General features: G+C 40.9%; 1 protein-coding gene across 1 annotated transcript; it reads right to left on the reverse strand.

The window, feature by feature from the left end:
• Positions 1-269: 269 nt before the first annotated feature.
• Positions 270-22,155, reverse strand: LOC145397095 (glutamate receptor-like). Its single transcript, XM_080270300.1, has 8 exons — positions 22,062-22,155; positions 21,282-21,329; positions 20,226-20,391; positions 10,836-11,074; positions 8,994-9,178; positions 8,411-8,647; positions 547-636; positions 270-284 (listed from the first exon to the last, which is right to left on the reverse strand). Exons 1-8 carry the CDS (start codon positions 22,153-22,155, stop codon positions 270-272), a joined length of 1,074 nt encoding a protein of 357 aa, XP_080126426.1.
• Positions 22,156-23,544: the final 1,389 nt, after the last annotated feature.

Here is a 23,544-nt window from a genome sequence, read left to right on the forward strand (position 1 = left end):
CTCTCAGCACCGAGATCCTCTTCTACCCCCCATCCCTCTCTGACCCAGGGAGGTGAAGGTCGCAGTATCTGCTGTTCTTGCATAATACCAACATAGTGGGAATCTACCTTCATGACCATAAGGCGGACCATAAGCTGTTCTTATTGACAGTTTCTCTTTCTGTCAATGGCTTTGTCTCTTTCTCTTTCTATCTATCTGTCTGTCTTTCTATCTGTCTGTCTGTCGTGGCCACGTTAACTTAAATTGGCAGTCACCCCAACTGCAACTGCTCAAGGTGTGGGTATCTGAAAGGGAACATGATCTAATGTGTTGCTCCCACACCTTTTACACCCGCAGCAGCGAGGCGGCAACGAGGCCTCGGGCTTAGAGTTGTTTATTGCACCTGATAGTATATATATATATATATATATATATATATATATATATATATATATATATATATATATATATGTTTGTGTGTGTGTGTGTGTGTGTGTGTGTGTGTGTGTGTGTAAAATACCTATAATGCTAGACACAATGGAAACGTTACCGATATTTATCACAAACCAAGGCGTCCAGGCAAGTTACAATCCTTGCACGGGGCAGATGTGTAAACGATGAACCGGCAGCAATGCACTCTCGTCCTTCGAGGGCAAACTGTTGGCAGGCAAGAATGGGAAGTCTAGGGGGGAGATGGCCAACACTCTTGGAATATCAAAGACAATCGTTTTATTATGCCTGACGTGCTGGACAGAAAGTGGAGACCGGAACAACAACCCAGGGGGACGACCACCAATGCAGACCACAGCCGAAGTCGATCAACAGATAAGTGATGAGAAAAATTTCTTTAACAACGCGGCGGCCATACGAGAACAAATGAGCTAGATGTGAGTGCTATGACTGTGTGATGGCGGTTATATGCCGAAGGTATTTATCACAGGACACCAGCCAGCAAATTAAAAACAGTAGCTGATACCATAAGGAAAAACATAGATATGTAGAGAGCCATGTGCATGAAGATCATAAATACAGGACTCGGGTTATATTCACCGACGAAAAAACGTTCTCCCTAACAACACATGGGAAGATGAATTGCTGGAAGAGGAATAAAAGCCGGTCTAGTATTACAGACGACATCATACATGACTGTATATATACAAGTAAACAAATTTAACATGTGCATTCCACTTATGAAATAAATGTAACATGTAAAATTGTCATGTAAATCAGAACATCTTGCAAGTGCATGCAAAGATGGTTTTAAAAAAAGAAGTAAGTTCATCTCAGTGTGAAACATCCAAGTCACACAATTTGTCTATGGTTGTAACTTTCGACTCTACCCTGTAACCTTTCCCTTTGACCGAGTATCCAAAAAATCCAGTTACTATACGTATGCCCATCCTTCAAACACTTAACAAATATTGGTTCAAATTTGATTAAAGGCGTTTACGTTGAACTTGTCTTCGTGACAGTGACCTTTTCATTATTGTCCTCGATGTTGAACACTTCATCCTAGTCTGACCTTAACCCCTTCCAGGCTTTGTCCAGAGAACCAAAGGTAGCTGAGAAAAAGGACTGAATCATTGCCATTGCTCTGTTTCCCTTGCCTTTGACCAATAGTTTCGAATTATTATTCAGTCCATCCGATGCTGACCCTCAACCATTTTACCACATTTGGTCAATACCAGGTAATATGAAGTTAACTGACCGTTTCTTTGAGCTATGACTTTGTTCAGCCATAATAATACCGCTTCTGCTTAGTCTTCTATATATTCCTTATTTATGATAATCCGTTCAGTAAGATTTTCACAGCTGGGAGGATAGACAAACAAACCAACTGAACCAAGAACATACCCCACTGCATAAAAAACACTGGTGTGACACCTCGCCAAATGACATTTGTCCTATTTTCCCAATAACAGATACAACACCCAAAACATCCATGGAGAAGCACGTAGCCAGCACGTCAAATGAAACTTGTGGGGATGTGAATGTCCCCATGGCGTGGATTTGTCTCTCTCTCATTGATGGACACTTTACAGCAGCAAAGTATCTTGAAGTTCTTGAAGAGGAAGTTTTTATTTCTCACTTTGAGGAGGACTACCCTTTTCCTTAGGCAGATACTGTTAGCCCATGACAAATGTCCGGGGCACAGAGCCTGAAACGTCCAGAGATGGTCTGACGAACCATCCACACCTGGAACTACTGGACTAGCAGAGTCGGGATGTAATAAAGATGCAACAGTGCAGCGAAGGATAGAGGTTCAAGGAAGCACGTAAAATGAGGATAGTTAATGAGACGAAATGCCTTGACTCCACCTTGTTGAGAACGGCTGTATATGGGAAGCTTCCTCACATATAAGAGTTGTCTTATACACAGAGGCGAAAAAAACATTTGTATAAAGTCAACAACTGTGCAGCAGTAAAGAAGGAGGAGTCGGCTTAGCAAACCTAAAATTAAGGAAGCAGATTTTACAAGAGAAGTAATATGATCTTTGTAAGATAAATCCGAAATTAATAAAACTCAGGTATGCTCAGTGACGATGCACGGTGGAGCTGGACATTGTTAACAAATAGAAGGAACTCCTACGTAAGATTTTGGTGTTTCGAAAGATGTAGGATCTGAGTTTTTGATGCATTAAAAACAAGATTACTTTTCCCCAAACCAGAGATATATGTGCCAAGTCAGACATAGGGTGTGCCATAGCCTCATCAGTTGTTTGTTGCAACTGCTGAGGTGGACGCCGTGGGAAGCAAATGGAAATGCTAACGGGTGGAGTCATCACTGTATGAATGGACAGGGTTAGATGTACAGCTTGGAAGATCATTGATCAATATAAGGAAAAACTGAGTTGGTGATGAGACAGAACCAAGAGGAACACCACTATTGACAGATCTAAGAGAAGAATGGTGGCTGTCTACAACAGCAACGACCTGAAAGGAAGTTAGAGATGAGGGCACAGATGGAAAGATAGAAACTTTAATGGGGCAAATGGATATTAAGTTTTATTCCAGACTCTACTGAAAGCCTTTAAGATGCCATGTGCAATGGCAAAGCTTTTGCCAAAGTCCTGAATGGTTGCAGAATGTGAAATATATATTCTAGAATATTGTCATTAATTCTCTCATCTCTATGTAAATACTTTTGCAGTATTTCTGTGCTAATGAAGAGAAGGGTGAATAAAACGCATATGAAACCTACTGTCTATCTATGATGTATAAAAGTTTTACAGTCACGATAATGTAATTGTTCATACCAAATTCATGGTGGGTATATCAGATGACCTGTTGTCCGTGTTTTAGACAAAAACACATTGTTGGTATTTAATGTCATTAAACATAAAGTGTAGGTAAAATAACAAGTGTTCTATCTTTAATCGGTTTTTCTTTGATGCAGTTGAATTAACACAGACGGTGAACGACAATGAGAATTATAAAGCTGAAACTGACTTGAACTAGTTATTTATTTATTTATTTTTAAGCAGAAGAGGGGGATGCGGTGGCTTAATCGGTAGAGAGGTGGCCTGCGGTCCTACTGGACCCAGGTTCAAATTCCCTCTGGGGCAGGGAACAGTTTAAGGATTTGAATTTCATACAAAGCAGACTTTACCGATCTATCAGAAGACCCGCCGACATGTCGTAAAAATACCCCCACTAACACCAATACACCAGTCCTGTATGAGACAGCTCCTGGCATGTATTCAATATGGACGGTGGGTGTTAGCGCCGAAGTGGCGACATGTAGAGGTGTATGGTGTGTAGGAGGACTACTGGACTTAGGGAGCAGGCTGTGAAGCCTATGCCCAGAGTCGGGCACATAAAGAAAAAAAAATGGAAGGTTAGAGTTGAAACCTGGAGATGGATATAGAGGAACAGACGAGGGAACTTGGTGGACAATTGAATATCGCCAGTTGACTAGGACTGGATGGTGAAGCCAGTGGTCGAGTCAGTAGAAAAATGGTCTCAGGTTCCATAGGACGTGAGTTCGATTCCCAGATGGGACAAGGAACAGCATACGAGTAGAAATATTGTTTTAAATAACAAACGTCCCTGATCTACCATGAGACCTGCAAGCATGTTGTAAGAACACCCTCACAAATACTAATACACCAGTCCTGTATAAGACAGCCCTAGAATGGACAATGGGTGTTAGTGCCGAAGTGGAGACATGTGGAGGTGTATGGTTTACAGGATGTCAAAGAACTGAATGCTTCATAGCAATAGTGACAATGCCCAGTTGATATTCTCCGATTACATCCAATATCAAAGAAATAAAAGGAAATTCAGCTTATAAATATAAATATATTACAAATAAACAAAACAAGTTCCCTCAATACACATGCCACTAACACACAATATACCCATTCTCACAACAATGATATCATTCAATAATACAAGCACACAATAGTCCAAGTATGCAACTCAGTACAACAACCACATTCACATAACAGTATACTCTAGGGTTTTTCGGTGTTGTAGTTGAGCAGTTGATCAATGGAAATCAGTTCAGGCCAACATAGTAAATAACACAGCTATCCTTCGGACAAATAGTACTGCAGACCAGGAAGGAGACTGCTTGATAGCTAGGTCCACCTGGCTCATCAATATAGTCCCTCTGGCAAAGCTTGAACCCTGCATGACTCAACCTCTTTGCCCTAAAATCATGTAAAGGCACCAGTCCCGGACCAGATACAATCACATACGGTATGATCCAGGATCTTAATCAGGAACCTTGATTATGCTGTAAGGATTTTACAGTGAACTTTGGGCGTTGTTAACGTTCCCAAACTCATGGGATCGTTAACGTTCCCATACTCATGGCACTTTGTGCAGGTCATACCAATATCCAAATAGGTTGGTCGTTTTATGAATCCTACTTCATTTTCTCCTCTTGTGTTGACTTTTTTTTTCCCATGTAAGGTCGTGGAATGAATCTTTTCAATTTTGAGTTAAAAAGTAATTTGCCCATTCTTCTTTCCAGATTTTTGAGGAACAGAACTTTCTATAGGAATCTGCCCCATAACATAACAGTAGATGGTTTTACCAATTAATACGGAGTGCCTAAGGGTAACTTGCTTAGCCCTACGTTGTTTAATATTACGATCAATGATATTCTGTCATCAGCTCTTATCCCGAGGAATCTTAAATACCTACACCATGCTGACAGTTGTACAATGCAACACTCCTCCAGTAATGCACAGTCTTTAGCTGGGTAAATTCAAGCAGACCTTGATTCCGTCCACCAGTGGGCCTTGCAGCGAGGAGTTAAGTTTTCTCTTCTTAAGTGTGCTGCTCTTGGTTTATCACCTTTAACTTCCCTATCTTGCATTTGACTTTGGATAATCAGCCGGTACCTTTTCAGAATTCTGTAAAACTTTTGGGCATACATTATGATTAATGATTGAACTTTAAATTTTATTTTAATGATTTTCTTGTCCGTTATGATAAACTATTGAATGCCCTTAAGTATCTAGCGATTACTACTTTGGAAGCCAACAGAAAAACTTTATTAAAGGTGTATAAGTCCCTAATTTTATTTAAGCTGGACTATGGCTCGCCGGTGCATGGGTCAGCACGTGATGCCACACTGAGGTGGTTGGGCGTGTAATAGAATAAATGTTTGCAAATGTTTTTTGGAGCCCAAAGGTGTACAGTTGTAGCTTATAATAGAAATGGAGGTGAGGTGAATGCACAGACACAAGTATCTTCCCAGAGTTCAACGAATTCATAGCGGAAAGATCAAAGCAACTGAAACACGCACTGGTATATCACTAGTTGTACAGTTTCTTCAGATGGAAGTGGGAAGATCATTGTTTCTTTGACTGTACCACTCCTTTATATTCGTCAGGATCATCTTTTCTCATACAGCATATGTACCGTTTGAAACAGAGATGCCATAAAATAGTTGACATGATGGTGACTGTATAGAGGGAGTACATAGCGATAGGATGGTCATATTTACTGTGAACACAGCCGTGTCAGAGGTTGCATATGATATTTATTTCCAAAATTTAATTACATGTAATGGTAGAGGAAGATTCTTATATGAACATTACGGAAGTCAAAGCCATCCGTATTCCATTCTGGGTCCGAAGTCAAAATACACGGATAATCACAAATATCTGGCTCCGCAATAATGTTTGATCTGTCACATCAGTATATTTCTCTCTCCTGCCAGCCCTTCATGTCACCACCTATCTAAAGCTTGTTATCTGACGCCGCTATACAAGGTGTAATGCAGCATTATCTACCGAATATTAACTCCTTTATATCATGCCCTGAATGAAAGAAAATAGACATTATGTGACCACCACTTCACATTTCCTTCTCCCTCCCATACCTACCCTCATTCCCCTCCCTCACTCCACCGTCACACTATCACTCGTCCCCCCACTCACCTTCCATTCTCTCTCTGGCCCCTCCATCTCAAACCCTCTTACTCCACTGTGACTTGCCACGCATAAATTAGCCAGCCTGAGGCACGGGATATAGGAGGATAGGTAATGATTTATGACCACGACTGTGCAAAAGTAGAATTACATCGCCCAATAGGATCCCCATCGACTGTACGTAACCAGTACCTCTTTGTATTGCACACTTGCATTCATCAACGGGTGTCTGTCAGGTGAGGCACGTGCTTAAATATTGGGGACATCAGTATAAGAAACAGAACCGTCAGAACCAGGAACTATTCCAAGTAAGTCAACTGTCAGCCCTAATTAAGTCATAAAAAATATACAAATGTTCATTCAGAAAAAGAATAATCAACACAGTAAGATGGTTACATTACTCTGACCAAACCAGTCTCCGTCAAGAAAGCCATCAATTTATTAATCATAATGAGATCTCCATCAAAGATGGTGGGAAGGGTGAAGGGACGTCTGCTGTGCTGCAGTATTTAGGGGAAGCACGTTCACAAATAAATCGCCGACAGCGCAGGATGTTATGGCCAGTAGATAACACCGCACCACAGATGTCCCAGTACGTTAGGTTAGGTTGGGTTAATTAAAATGAATGGCAAGTTATGTTAGTCATCTAAATTAACCTAAACTTACCTAAACTTAACCTAGATTATCCCAGCCTAACCTAACCGCAGCCTAAATTAACCTAGCCTAAATTATCCCAACTCAATTTGTACTCATTTCACGAACATACTAGGTATTTCACGAATTTATTGAGTTCACAGTCTGTCTGTAACACACACACACACACACACACACACACACGCACACAATCACAGGAAAAAACACATTATACCAGTATTATATATATATATATATATATATATATATATATATATATATATATATATATATATATATATATATATATATATATATATATATATATAATTCAGTTAAATGTTTCGTGGCGGCGGCCACTGCGCCATGCCATAATCGGCATGTTGCGAGGGTGTTGACTGCTTCTCTGATTATACTCCTTGCAACTTACACCTGCCTATGTACGATTGTGATACAGATGGAAGAACATTGGCTGAAGATGGGTGTGATGATTTGGTGTTGACCGTTTTATATTTTCACAGGGTTTTCACTGAGGTGGTTTGGCCATGTGGAGAGGATGCAGGGTGAGAGACTGACGAGGAGAGTGTATGTGAGAGAGATGGAGGGGGGTAGAGGGAGAGGGAGGCCGAGGATGAGATGGAGGGATGGAGTGGAGAAGTATATGAGAGAGGGGGGTGAGTTGGGAGTAGGGCAGTGAAATGGCAAGGGACAGGGCGATGTGGAGGCGATTTCTTTGTGGCCACCCTGTAGGGGATTAAGGAATCTGGCAATAGATAGACAGATAGACAGATAATAATAACACCATATACCTCTGTTTGACAAAGATATTTCGAGTGCAACTGTATCATACCACAATTACAGTGTGTGTTAAATATTTACCGTTAATCAACGGCTCTGTGAAACCAAGAAACCTTAAATGAAACCCACTTTTGCTATCAAAGACTAATTTCAGTATCTTTTAAACTCAGTATCTTCAATGAAAATTTCCTAATCAGTTTGGTAGACTTTTGATGATTTCGGTTCACTGACCTGAAATGTTTCAGATACTGCTTCCTCAGTGGGATCAGTATGCAATGGTGTGTAATGCCGTGGGGTAACATCTAACCTTACTAATACAAGAATACAATGGATAAGAATTACTTTACCTGAATGTGTTAAGATGATGAAAACAGTTTGGAGATTTTTAGACCAAAACTCCTACGTCCTCTGTCTGAAGAGGTTACTTGTGTAATTATGGATCATTCCGACACTTTTCACTAATATTCAAAGTTTGCGGGGGTTTAAGATGGCATCGTTGAGTTTCAAAAGAACTGTCCACTACCTCGTTTCTTCAAAGAATGCATTGATATTCATAACTTTATTTATAGTCTACTATAGTCAGTATGCTTGAATCAGATTTGGTTCACTTACCTCAAATCCTTCATATACGGCTTTGACAGTAGGGTCAGTGTGCGTTAAAAAGTAGTGGCGAGGTGCCCCCGCCATCATCCACGTTTCAATACCCCATTTCCAGCCTGGGATATTTAGCATGTCTTGAAATGTCTCCACCGGCTTATCCTTGACCTGGACGGTGAGGTGAGCGATCAGGGCAGACTTGAACCCCGTTGATATGATGAGGCAGAACACCAGCCACCAGCCAACCAACATCTACAACATACTCAATTATAAATCAGTCATTATAACAAATCTGTGTACATACTACTTTGCAATTGTATTAAGCGTCAATTATAAAATATTGTAGACCACTAGTTCACCCGGTCAGTACGATGAAACAAGATTAACTTAAATATATTACCTCAAAACTCTTTTACATGAGGGAAAGCCTTTTGCAGTGAAGTACGAGTACATGGAAATAAGCTCCATTTAGTTCATCTACTGTAAAAGATCTCTAAATCATAATATATTATACTCGAAGTGTCAGGAATATCCAAGGGCAGCAGATGGGGATGAAATACTATGTTTTTTTTTTTTTTTTCAATATTTAAGTGATTACCTGTCCAGAGACATTAACGGATGGATCCTTAGGCGGTTCTTCCAAGAGGATGGCCCAGCCGTATAGGAATGTGATGATGAACTGTACAGTCTTACCTCCTGCCACCTGCACCCACAGCCTCTGCAGCATCCATAACACCACTGCCCACACCAGCAGACTCACCAGGATGCCCAACCACACCATGGCTGACAGTTTGGGAAATTTTCTTACATAATAATAATCATAATAATAATGATAATAATAATAATAATAATAATAATAATAATAATAATAATGATAATAATAATTTATATCAATATAATCAAGATTTCTTTCCTCAAGTGTTGGGTTTCAGGGCTGATGGAGCAACAGAAACGAAATACCAATAACATAAATATACACAATGGAAATCCTAAATTTCTGAACTAGCATAGTTCCAGTGGGTATACATGGCAACACTAGAACAAACACTCCTTGCAAACGAAGAGATTCCAATAGTTATCCATATTAGAAGGTTAATACACACCATACCACTAAAATGCGCGTGACGAGCGAGTGAGCACCATGTTTTTTATATAAAATTATAGGCGGAATCTCCGATATTTAATTGATAGAGCTGATGCCAAAAAAAACCACAGTGTTATAATTGAATATCTATTTTAATGTGATTTTGTAATCTTTTAAAATGTGATTCGTTCACATTTAGAGCCGAACAGTCCCTTGGAGCACTCAGGATTCTAAGAGGTTCCTACGTCTTTATGGGTGAGTTTTTAGGTGATAAAATTTATTGAATGAAAGTATCACATGCAGAAAGAATTTAAACTCTACTTCACAAAGGAGTAAAGCTATTAGCTTCTGCTTAGCGTGACGGTCGGGTTGGGCCAGGCCACTCATTTCCAGACTTAACTAAGAGTAAACGTCATTCGCTAATATCACTCACTCGTTTGTAATCAGTGTTAGAGTTTGATACAACACTTTTAAATACGTTGTATAAATTATTAACAATGTAATTTTGCAATTTCTTTTCAAATGTACTCAGCTAATGGCGCAAAATAACAAGAATTAGAATTACAGTACATGGTGACATCGAAAATTAGGCACGAAAGGAAAGATGCGAATTGATCATAAATGATGCTGACGATTAAGGTTGCCAGCTATTGTATTGGTGGAAAAAAAATACGATCTTTGTGCAAAACGTTGGGTAAATTCTTTTTTCTCAATTAACACAATGTAGAGACACAATCGGGTCTAGAGTAATTAAGCGCAAGAATTTCTTGCAATGGCATTTACATTATTCATTGTAGAAAAATATAATTCATGTTTTATCTCTCTACCCCTTATTAAGTTTTGCCTCTGAGCTTCTTCAAAATTCTTATCACTGCAGATTTTTTTTTAAATGCCTTAAATAAGGACTTTCTACAAAGGTGAGCATCACTACCTGGTGTTAAACAAGGTAAAAATCTCTTAGTAACCTCGTATACGTAGAGTTGGCTGATGTGCTTTCTTGACAAGCAGAAAGTCTCTCCACTCACCTGGTTTCATTTTAAAACATTGTTTTGTCCCGTTTTCTGTCACTGCCTCTGACTCCCTTTCCCTTTTGCATCTGTCGCCCCTCCCACCCACCCTAACAGACACTCATTACACTTCCCTCGACCACACTCAGATCTCCACCGATGCTCATATAAATGTTCACATGCTGTTGACGATAAATGCTCATGTGCTGTGGAAGATGAGTTGGAACAAGTGTACGGTTATAAGGTCAGACAGGTAGCTGCACATGAAAACTAGCATGGTGAAACAATGACATTTTGACGAACCTATGAGTGACGGGCAAAGGACAGTTAGAGCTTTAGTGATAGTTACCTGTGAATGGTCTGACAAGGGCGAGGTGTTGTGGTAGAAGAGATGGCTTCAATGACACCACAGTCATGAGGTCGGATGGGTAAGCCCTCAGGTAATCCAAAACAGTCAGCCGCTCTCGTAAAGGAGTCACAACGGTGCAGAAGTCTACCTCGTGTCTCTGGAGTCGGCCCAGCATGCCATCATACACCCCATTTTTCAGTTTACCCCACAAGCGGTCTATTTCCTCACGAACAACATAGCTAAAAGATTATACTGATTTAACACCGTTTACCCAAGAAATGTCTCAGTTATTAATTTTTTAAAGTACGACAGAAATGAAGGGGTAGAAGAAATCTGAATATTATTTCCTCAATTTTGAATAAAACTTCGTGTCCACTTTCTTCTCGCTGTCTCCAAACTACCTTCCTTAGCTTAGAAGAGTCTTTTCGAAGTAAAGGGAGGAATTACAGATGGACCAGCAATACTTTCACTACTGGTGTGAGGGAAATGGCATCACAACCTGTGGTAACAGTCTAAAAATTAAATAATTTTTAGACTGTTACCACAGGTTGTGATGCCATTTTCATCACTCCAGTAAGAAAGTGGTAATGGTCCATATCTAATCCCTCCCGTGACTTCGAAAAGTCTCTTCTGAGCTAAGGAAAGTGGTATGGAGATAGTGGGAACAGGATGAAAATGAGTTTTTATTCAAAATGGAAAATGCTTCCGAGACAAAAATAGTCAAATTTACTAATTTGGGGTCACTGAGAACGAAAGTCATGCTTATAATGTCTGATCGGCTCTACTTTTTAAGATATTCTACTTACTTAGTATTTACGATCATTGACTTCAATAGCTAAGATACTTGAGTACTAATTGGACTTGGTTCTTATTTCAAACAAGAAATGATCCAAACACGGGCAAGGATTTGACTGAATGTATAAATAAAAGTTTTACTGGGTTTGGACAGCTTTGGCTGTTTTGCCAAAATAATGCGTGATGCCACCTGAAATTGTTATTGTGTCATGAACTGCATCATATCATTCTGAGACGTCACTAATGATACAATCATTATTCAGGTTACATCACAAAATATTTTGTCCTATGCAAACCATGCAGATCAAATGGTGTCGTTCAAATTTTTTTATATATATGCATGGAAAAAGAAACGAAATGCCAGAAGTCCGAAAAATGTTCCCTACAAGAAAAAAATAAAAGCAAGATAACAGAGAGCCATATTCAAGGTCCATTAATTTCGAGATACCTTGACTGAAAGTCATGTGATAGATAGTAGCAAATATAGACATAGAACGATAGTTCCAAAGTTGAACTGTTGCATACATGAACGATCGGGAGTAATGGTTAACTCCTCCATCAGAGCTTGGACAGAAAAAGGATGACAGATTACTGCTAGACGGGTGTTATGCACGCGTCGTAGTGGTGGAGGGATGCAACCAGACGGTTCAGAGGAGTAGTGACCATTGAATCAGTGACTGAAAAGAGATAAAGATGCAACGGTACAACAAGGAGATGCAAGTTAAAGGGGGCCAATAACAGGAGGAGAGCTAAAATAACGAAAAGCCTTCGACCCAACCTTGTTGTGAACTACTGTACGTGCGGATCCTCCTCACGCATGAGAGTTTTACAATGAAGGGATAAAGTAGGCAATGATTTGGCTTGCCATACCTAATCTCTTGGAAGCAGATTTTGCAAGAAAGATAATATGATCTCTTCAAGATAAATTCCAAAGGAATGAAATCCAAAAAATGATTAAAGACGATGAAAGATAGAGTTGGGCATTTTTAAATTTCGAGGATATTCCCGTAGCAGGTTTTGACGAGTCGAAAGATACAAATGCTGCGTTTCTGATGCATAAAAATAACAAGATTAATTTTACCCCAATCAGATCCAAGCCAGACATTAAGGATACAATCTCTTCATCCCTTTTCTGTTGAAGTAACTGCCGAGATGGACGCTTTGGGAAGCGGATAGAAAGGTGAAGTGTGGAGTCATCAGCATATGAATGGATAACGTTAAATATTCAGCTTAGAAGGTCATTGATAAATAGAGAGAAGAGAGTTGGTGATAGGACTGAGCCCTGAGGAACACTGCTACTGATAGCTCTAGATGAACAGTGGCCATCTAGAACAGCAGCTATAGAACAACAAGAAAGGAAGCAACAGACGAAGGCTCAGACAGAAGGACAGAAACCATAAGAGGGGCAGTTTGGATATAAATGATTTATATTAGACTCAATCGAAAGGCATTGAGATGTCAAGTGCGATGGCAAAGCTTTCGCCAAAGTCCCAAAAGGAAGATGACCAGGAATCTGAAAGGAATGTGAGAAGATCACCAGTGGAGTGTCCCTGGCAGAACCCATACTGGCAATCGTGAAGAAGATTATGATTGGAAACGTGCCTTAAAATAATTTTGTAATGGACAGATGCAACAACTTTAGAAATACAAGATGTTAAAGCTGTTGGACGATAGTTAGAGGGTTGGAAACGGTCACCCTTCTTCGGGAAAGGCTGAATGAGAGGAAACGTCCAGCAAGAAGGAAAGGTACAAGTTGATAGACTGAGTCGAAAGAGTTTACCTAGGCAGGGTGTAGCACAGAAGTACAGCTCTTGGGGACAACCGGAGGGACACCATCAAACCCGTATGCCTTGTTAGCATTGTGGCCATTTAAGGCGGAAAACGAATCACGTGAAGATATTTTAATGTCAGCCATGAGGAAGTCAGAGGGAGGGAAGCGATAGAGGAACGGCACCGGAATCATCTAAAGTGTAATAGGAATGGAAAGTCTGAGCTAAGAGCTCAGTTTTATCAGTAGAAGAAACAGCTGCAGAGTCATCAGAGCGGAAAAGAGGAGAGAAGGATGATGAAATAAAGTTGTTAGAAAGGATATTGATAAGATGCCGGAAAGAGTAGGAAGAATTTGAGATAGAGAGTTCAGAACATTTAATAAGAATGAAATAATTTTTGGCAGAGCAAAGGACAGACGTGGCACGATTCTGGACGGAAGCATAAAAGAGATGAAATTCAAGGAAGGATTGGCTATGGTAACTTTTGAAGGCTCTCTCCTTGTTGTAGACAGCAGTAGAACAAATGAGATTAAACCAATTTTTTTTTTTTTTTTTCAATAGACACAGGATAAGAGAGGAATGTATGCTTCCATGCCCAAGAGAATAACCCTCATAATGTGCAAGTCATACTGAGATGGATCACGGCCATAGAAGCGATAATCATTTCAGGGAAAATCAAATAAGTACTGCCTGAGGGCCTCCCAATCAGCAGCTCTACATTGCCAAAGCTGCCACTCCTTGGTAGGGTCCATAGGAGTTACTGGAGTGATAGGACAGGTTAAGATGACGAGGTCATGGTTGGAGGGGCTTAACAGAGAAACTATTTACAGCATAACAAGATGGATTAGTTGTAAGGAAAAGGTCAGGTATGTTGGAACTCTCTCAAAGGCAGTCAGGGATTCATGTAGGATATTGAGCATGCTGCTTTAGGTCATTAAGCATAGAGAAGATGTAGACTTGTTCAGCAGGTGGACCAGTGAAAGAAGAGAGTCAAAGGTAGTTGTGAAAATTGCAATAACATAAAATTCAAGATTTCAGAGAAAGGAGAAATTGTGCGGATGTGTTCCATCTTTGAGGTAAGATAGTAAAAAAAATTTTTATAGTCAATAGAATCAGGAGATAAGTAAACAGCACACACACATTAGTCAGAGAATGACAGAATAGCTGAGGTCAGTAGGGAGAGAAATCAGAAGATTCAAGTTCAGGAACATGAAAGATATGTTGTTGCGTACATATGAACAACAGCCACTTTTGACATTGAAGTGAGTATAGAGAACGAGTTAAACAGAGAGTGTTGCGATGGTTTGGGCATATGGAGGGAATGGATGAAGAGCAATTGGTGAAAAAGATAATGGGGTCGGATGTGAGAGATGTAAGGCTGAGAGGAAGACCACGAATAGGATGAATGGACAATGTGAAGAAAGCATTAGATGTGAGTGTTATGTTTGTAGAGAAAGGAAGAATGGCTGCGCGTGATAAGGATGACTCGAGAAAAATTGTGAATGGATAAATGGTGATGTGGCCCGAGAGGATATTGTCCCACATTTGGTCTGATCAGTTGATCAGGTCAGGTGCTGGTAAGGGGATGGGTCCATTATGATGTGGTGGAGACAAATCAGCTCTGTTGTTGGGCCCTGCAACGGATGAAGCTGATTGCACTGCGCAGTTGACCCTCATGCAGTGTGGTGTGGTGACAGTCTGTTCCTTCTCCCCTTGGGGTTAAGATATGAGTAAATGTGTGTGTGTGTGTGTGTGTGTGTGTGTGTGTGTGTGTGTGTGTGTGTGTGTGAGAAAATTGGGAGTGTATCGTCCTGTCTCTGCTAAAGGGGGTGCAAGCAGCCTAGGTATATAGACAGAGATAGAGTAAGCAGGAGGATATAGAGAGGGGTTTGGTATCAATCGCCTCAGACAGCTGGGTCTCAGTAAGGAAGAGAAGGTGAGGTTTAGAGGAAGAGAGGTGGTGTTCAACAGATAAGAAATTAGAGGAAAGGCAGTGAATGTTAAAGAAAATGAAGAAGTGGGTCAGACAGTGATTCCAAGCAATTCTCTTTGCCGTCACTGGGAGAGGGAAGGATGGTGGGAGAATTTATGCCTCCCCCCCCTCCAGGGCAATAAAGGCTTGATGCTGAGATGCCATTTACTTAACATAAAAAAAAAGTGTGGTGTGTATTGTGTACGTAGTTTGGTGTCGACAGTTGGAGGAAATTCTATAAGAGATTATGCTGGTCTATTTTCTGTTACTGAAATAGTGAAAAAAAAACAAAAACAAAAAAACAATAAAAGGAGATGGTCAGAAGATAGTTCCATGGGCTTTTTAAATGGAAGATCAAGATCTCCCTATCATTGACCTTCCGTCCATCTTCGGACTACTGCCTTGTTCGACTGGTGGTACAGTCGATGCCCTCTTTGTATATTACTGTTTGATTTTGCAAAGGGACATATTTCTGTTTAGCCAAAGTGAGCAGTGATGCCTCATACTTGATTTAACGAAGCTGGTAATTTCTGCTATATGTGTGGCGAAATGACATCTGAATCAAAAGTATAGTATTACCGCTGTGGTTAAGAAAAACTTCCACCTGTAATGTGGCTGTAAAACTGGAGATCAAGACAAGAGCCGGGCTCCACCTACATGCTGCAACACTTGTGCAGCAAATCGTCGCCAGTGGTTTATTAAGAAAAGGAAATCTATGCCGTTTGCTGAACCAGTGATTTGTCGAGAACCAACACATCATTAAAGCAACTGCTACTTCAGGATGGTGGCCCCTATTTGGGAACGGTCTGTCAGAGCAGATAAAGTGGACTGTAAAATATCCAAAATTCTGGCAGCTATTCGCTTAGTATCCCACGCGGATTGGTGCCTGTTGCTGAAGCACCAGAATCCTTCCTATTTAAATCAGACGAGGAGGAAGGGAATCTCAAAACATCTACCTCTGCACCATGAACGTCACTTGACTCAGATTTTGCCCCACCCTCTTCCACGAATCACACCTCATTACAGAAGTTGAGCTGAATGATCTTGTGAGGGATCTGGAAATGCACAAGAGCAAGACAGAGTTGTTGGGCTACAAACCACAGCAATGGAAATTCCTGTCAGATGGTGTTAGGATTTCCATGTTCCTAAACGTCAAAAGAATCTTGTCCAGTATTTCTTCATGGAGGATGATCTTGTAGCCTGCAACAACATCGATGGTCTGATGGCAACACTCAACATCGTCCATAATCCAGCTGAATGGTGACTCATCGTTGTTTCATCAAAGACGAGTCCTAATGCTCTTTTGCTGCACAACGGTAATGTTTTGCCATCCATTCTAGGTGGTCATGCAGTTCATGTAAAGAAGAGTTATGACAACATAAAAAACACTTTTGAGGTGCATAAACGACGACCGATATCAGTGGCAGCTTTGTGGTGACCTGAAGGTTATTGCCATTTTACTTGGTCTGCAGAATGGATAAACAGAGTATTGCTGTTTTCTCTGTGAAGAAGATAGTCGTGCAAGACGGTCTCGCTACACTAAGAGAGACTGGTTGCTCATTCGATAGTCAGTGGAGCCAGAGAGGAAGAACGTTCAGCATTCACCACTTGTCAAAGACAAAATCAAAGAAGCCTTTAAGTATGCCTGTGTGAAATTCCCAGGGTTAAGTCAAACAAAAATAAATAAATGTGTTTTTGTTGGTCTTCAGATTCCTTAACCTCTTCGAAATGATGCATTTGAGAGCGCAATGTGTGGCAAAGGATCCTTGACAAGTCTTCGAGCTAGTAACAACAACATTTCTTGGCAACAACAAGGCAGACAACTACAGGGAGTTGGTGGAAAACCTGCTTACGACATACAATAAGCTTGCCTGCACCAAGTCACTCAAGACTCATTTATAAGCACTCTCATTTAAATATATTTCCACAAAACTGCGGAGCAGTGTGCGACGAGCATGGCGAGCGATTTCACCAGGACAGAGCAGTAATGGAGAAACTGTATCAGGGCAAATGGGCCCCACCAACACTTGCGGGCTATTGTCAGGGATGCTCCATTTCATGAACACTTGAAAGAAGCCCATATGCACAGTTCAGAAGCTGAGTAATGGCTGAACTATGTACTGACACATAATAAGAGTATTATATACGTGGTATGTCATATATTCATGTAGCATCACAAACAGATGGGAATACATTGGTTTGAAATTTATGAGTAACAGTGTACTGTCGGCGTTATGTACATAAATGTAATATATAAAACTTATTTTCGAAACACTAGCAAATCAGCTGCTCTTTTTATCATATCTGATTTCAGTGCATTGAAAATCCATAAGAAACAGCAAATTTTATCTCCAAAGCAGACAACTTTTAAAAACTTTTAGACCAGTCAAAAGTGGTATCTGCAGATGCCGAAGGGGTTATTGTTTCTGCAATGGTGAAAACTAACAGGACTGAGCCAAATGTGTAAAATCAAATATACTGCAGTGGGTTAGAAGTGTTTTCCGCATTGCTTGTGTGTTTCTCTTTGTCATTACATAATTATCTTTCATAATTCGAGACATACAATAATCGTGGACAAAGTTCAGTCCTCTCCAGTTACAGTCAAGATCCTGGTATTGTTTATTTTCGGGAATTCTTTCCAGTTAACAGTCAAGATCCTGGTATTGTTTATTTTCGGGAATTCTTTCCAGTTAACAGTCAAGATCCTGGTATTGTTTATTTTCGGGAATATATTACGAGTATATAATATATGGCAAAAGGGCTCCGTTTTATTTTTTTAGGACAAATCATCCGTATCACACTAGCTGAGAAGAAGAAATAAGTGGCAGTTCGCTTGGGTCAATTCCCTCTCTTCATACGCCACTCTAAGTACCGTAATATTAAAAAAAGGTACTCAAAGGTGTAGGTCAACTCATAAATTATTTTCCGGCATTAAAACTAATCACACACTGGGATATCATTGGATTGCACTCCAGTTTGCATAATAGCATTAAAGTCTAAGTAGAAACGTCAGACGTAATTCTTCTGTTACTGGTCACTGTTCCTCTGAACTTTCTGCTTGCATCCCTCCACCTCCACGACGGGCGCGTAGCACACGTCTAGCAACAAACTCTCATCCCTTTTCTGTCCAACTCTCTAATGCAAGAGTTAACCGTTACTCCCAGTCCTTCATTTTATGCGACAGGCCAGCTCTGAAATTTTCTTCTTCTATCTGTTTTTCCTACTTCATAAATTATGATCTCCAGTTTTTCAAACGCAGTTATGATCTCCAGTTTTTCAAACGCAGTGTGTCCAGGCATCTTGCAATGAATGGATCTTGAATTTGGCTCTCTGTTGTACTGTTTTTGTTGTTTTTCTTTTTCTTGGAAGGAATGGTTTGCGTGCTCTTAGCCTTTGGTTCCTACTTTGTCGCATAAAAAAAAAAAAAAAATTCTTTTACAGATATGTTAAAAGTTGAATCTAGGGAGGAGTAAAGTTATGGTCCTCGGGAGACGTAAGTCAGTGAATGTACCATGAGGTTGGATGAGGAGGAAATGGAATATGTGAGTGCGTTTAAGTACTTGGGAAGTGTGATGAGTAAGGATGGAAGTTTGGAGGGTGAAGTGCTTGAAAGGGTACAACAAGGAAGAAAGGTTGCTTGTTCGTTGAAAGCAGTGATAAGAAACGGGGAAGTGAGCATGGAAGTGAAAAAGTTACTACATGACAGTATTGTGATACCAACTCTAACGTATTGAAGTGAAGCTTGGACCTTGTTGGAGGGACAGACGTCAAGAGTGAGAGCAGTGGAAATAAGTTATTTGGAAGGAGCATGTAGGGTCACAAGGAGAGACACAGTGACAAATGAGGATGTGAAGGAGCGTTGTGGTGTGAATGTGGATGTGATAAGAAGCGTAAGGAAAAACACACTGAGGTGGCTTGGCCATGTGGAGAGGATGGAGAGACAGAGACTGACGAGGAGAGTATGTGAGTGAGGCGGAGGCGGGGAGAGATGGAGGAGGAGACCAAAGATGAGATGGAGGGATGGAGTGGAGAGGTATATGAGAGAGGGGTGTGTGGGCTGGGAGCAGAGCAGTGAAATGGCGGGGGATTGGGCGACATGGAGGCGATTTGTTTGTGGCAGCCCCTTGCGGGATAGAGGCGTCTGGCAAAAGGTGTAGGTAAATTAAAATGTTTGCCTTCTTTCCTGTTCCTAGGCAGGGTAAAGATGGGAAACAATTCCCAAGACAGCATTTACCTAGCACCGGTTTTCTCCATAATGCCTTGAAGACACAGCAGTAACTTAAACTTGCCTGGAAAGATGAATATCCCCAAGCTCTTGGTTGTTTGACACATGATCTGCTTGACTGGCACGTGATCAACAAGAAAGGTTGAGAAGTCAGTGCATAATTTAGTTTAACCCTGGAAATGAATATTCGTTGTTAATATTTCTATCTAGCTTCTATATGAGGAAGACTGAAACACATAATTCAGTAGAAATGAAGGGGCTTTAGCTGTGCAATAGCTGCCTATATTGGTCAAGAGTAGAGAAATTTTAATAAGGAACTGTAGTAAAAAGCAATGTACAGGAAGTGCAGATGTTGATGTAACATCTGGACAATTTACGAAGAACTGTGCGGTCTCTGTCTGAGCTCTTTTATCCTTTATGAAACCTCAGGCCAGAAAGTTGCCAATAGGAACAGACAGTGTATAAGTAAGTGAAAAGTTTAAAGAAAAGGACTTCACTTCAGTACAATCCAATCACCATTTAGCAATGCAGGTGCGGTAAGAGAAAGAATAGTAACCTCCACAGAGAAAGGACAGGTAGACAACCAGCACGGTCAACATTCCTGCCGAATACACAAAAGAGTTAGTTACGTGAATTTCAACTTCTCTGAGAATTCCTTGATGAGTCTGGCATCCATGGAGTCTTTAAGGGTGGCAGTGCTGTATGGTTCATCAGTGTCCGGAGTGTAGTCCACGTAGGGGAAATAGCGAGCAGTCACTATCTTCATCCCGTGACCGTTCATATTAGGGAACTGATCTATGAAAAAAAATATACATATAACCCCACCAGGTATGGCAGTAGCAAATAGGATAATGATGATGATTCTCATGATGAGAAATGGCGTACTCTTTACATGAGTGGAAAGTAGTGATGATGCATTACCTTTCCCGGAACTGTAGTTGTAAATGTTTATGATGATGATGATGATGGTGATGATGAGAGATGGCGTATCCTTTATATCAGTGGGAAATGGTGATGTACTATGTAGCCCAGAATTGTAGTTGTAATAGTTGTGATGATGATGATGGTGATAAGAGATGGCGTACCCTTTATATCAGTGGGAAGTGGTGATGATGTACTACGTTGCCAAGAACTGTAGTTGTAATGGTTATGGTGATGATGATGATAAATGATACACTGTTGACCCTGTTTACCAGTTGGAAATGTAATGATAATGATGATAATGCTGGAAATGATGAGAGGTTACGAAGTTGGTAATCAGTGTCTTAAAACTGGTAATGATGATAAGTTATGAATTGTTAAATCTGTCCCATAATATGTATTTTGTGTTGAAGTTATCTCACTTTGAGATATAGTACACCATGATTTTAACCTCTTTTCATCATACTTTTAAAGCATGGGTAATATTTGGAGATAATCTAACTTGTCTGTCAGTCATATACATCATTAATTTTAACTCTCCTATATAGTTTTTATTTCCTTCACTCTTTCACACACCTTCCGTCACTCATTCTGGTTCTTATTCTCATATTGTCTCGTATATGATATTTGCATGATGTGTGAAAACATAAGCCTACATTCGAACAAAGGGATGTCATTCCGAAGAAATGTGCTTTTCCTCAGTGAAGTTAAATTTCTTCCGAACAGAACCTGAATGTCCGCTTGTCCAGTGTTGCAGTACATACAGCGGCGGTACACCATCAACTGTTGCAGCTCTCTTGGCTCACTCACACCTGAAAATGAAAAGATACTGGTATATTTTGAGTATAATATATAGTTAGTGGCTGCTACAGTTAAATAGTATATTTTTCACGCATGGAAATTGAAGGGATAATGAGAAAGAAAGGATAATCATGAACAAAACTTCGCCGACATAACTGTCCACATTGTGTCATGCCCTCCATACTTCTCATTTTCCCAAAAGACACACACTGTATGTCCCTCTCATGCTTTAGTTGTGTACTTCAAAGAGTATTACATTCACATAGAAATAACTCATGGAATACATCTCGTACCACAGCTGGTATAAAATTGCCACTGGACATCTGCCCATGGGGGTGAATGTGGATGTACTCTTATGACAACAGTACCGTGGCCAGACAGTACAGGGAGTAAGGGGATTTAATCTGTAGATAACCAGAGACAACAATGAATGTTGGTCTATGACCAACGGTGAGGTGGCTGATGTAACAACGAGAGGTATTTAAAGAAGGTTATGACAAAAGTAAGATAAGATGTGACAATTTCTTCACAACCAAGTATACAGACTATTACATAATCCTAACAACAATAGAATTTTCTGGTCACCTCATAGTTTTTTCAGTAACTTTAGCACGTCATCACACGTTCCTCCACTAAAATCTTCAGATAGAAACACTATAAATGACCTATGTAGAAAACTGAATATCCTTGCCAGTGCATTTGCCAAAAAACCTACCTTAACCTGCCAATTGTCGGAGCCATACCTATACGGTCTGCAATTGCAACCGGCGTAAACACATGAATATTCAAATTTGCCAGGAGATGACTGGCATGGACACAGACGCACCTTCCCCACATGCGGTGGCTCAATCGGTAGAGAGGTGGCGAGGGGTCCTAACGGACCCAGGTTCAAATCCCGGCTGGGGCAGGGAACAGTTTGAGGATTTGAATTTCATTAAATCAGGCTTTATAAACTGATCTACCAGAAGACCCGCCGACATGTCGTAAAAATACCCCCGCTAATTCCAATACACCAGTCCTGTATGAGACAGCCCTAGCATGTATTCAATATGGACGGTGGGTGTTAGCGCCGAAGTGGTGACATGTAGAGGTGTATGGTATGTAGGAGGACTACTGGGCCTTGATAGCAGGCTGTGAAGCCTATACCCAGAGTTGGACACATTAAAAAAAAAAAAAAAAAAAATGTGTACCCATGCTATGAGTCACCCAGGCCGCTCCCATGAAGCGAGAGAGGCCTGCTCCTCAGTCCTTCTTTGTTACTGCTTGTTTGAACATCATGTCACACCAGGGCCATTCACAGCCTGAGATTGATGCCCTTTTGTTCATCCCTCATGATGGTGAATGTGATTCACTCATCGATGACGATGTGACTGATAAAGATTACATTCAACCAGTCATTGAAACAAGCAGTGATGAAGAAATACTATCGCCAAGAAAGGCTAGGTATATGGTGTATAGGCTAGCCACGTCCCAACCTTGTGTGCCACGAGACAAACCACCGCCATCAGCACCACACTGCACTCGCCCTTTGGATGAATCATCTAGTGATGAAAAGGCAGTGGAAAGCACCTCCAAGCTGCCTAGATGGGTGGGCTTACCCAGGAAAACAAAAAGGAGTGAGGAAGGCTCCAAAGGTTGAAGTACAGGATGAGTACTACTTTATTCTACTCATCTGGCTCAGGTGGCGCTCCAGCCCGGTCACCACGCCGCACACCCTCACCCCAGCGAAGCACCTCCACCACCCTGCCACCACGTGCTGTCTCACCTCTGCCTCCCCGCTCTTCCTCCCCACAACCTCAAACGGTGGGGAAAGTAGGAAAGGGGAAAGGCAGGGGGAAGAAAAGCAAAGGTCATGGAAGCAGTTTGGCTGGAAGCCCTTCTCTCTAACCTACTCCCCAACTTCCTCCCTAGCTTCCTCCTCATCAACTTCCTCCCCAACTTCTTTCCCATCCTGACAATGGTGATGGTGCCCCAAGTGGTGATGAAGGAGGCATGGAAGGAGGCGACGATATGACCTGGGAGTGGGATGATGGGAGTGATTTTTCCCCCATCATTCATCCCTTCACTACCGGTAATAGGGGTTGCTGTACTGTCCCTGACCTTACTCCAGCCTCAAGAAGGATTGGTTTTTTCAAGAATTTGTTATCACAAGAATTATCTGCAGTCTTGAAAATAGTTCTCTTGACCAATGCATATACCTCCTTCTGCCGTGCGGGAGCAACACAA

Source organism: Coenobita brevimanus, chromosome 40 (assembly GCF_032717465.1).
Source record: "Coenobita brevimanus isolate Jiangsu-jjx chromosome 40, ASM3271746v2, whole genome shotgun sequence".
In the NCBI taxonomy this organism is placed as follows: domain Eukaryota; kingdom Metazoa; phylum Arthropoda; class Malacostraca; order Decapoda; family Coenobitidae; genus Coenobita; species Coenobita brevimanus.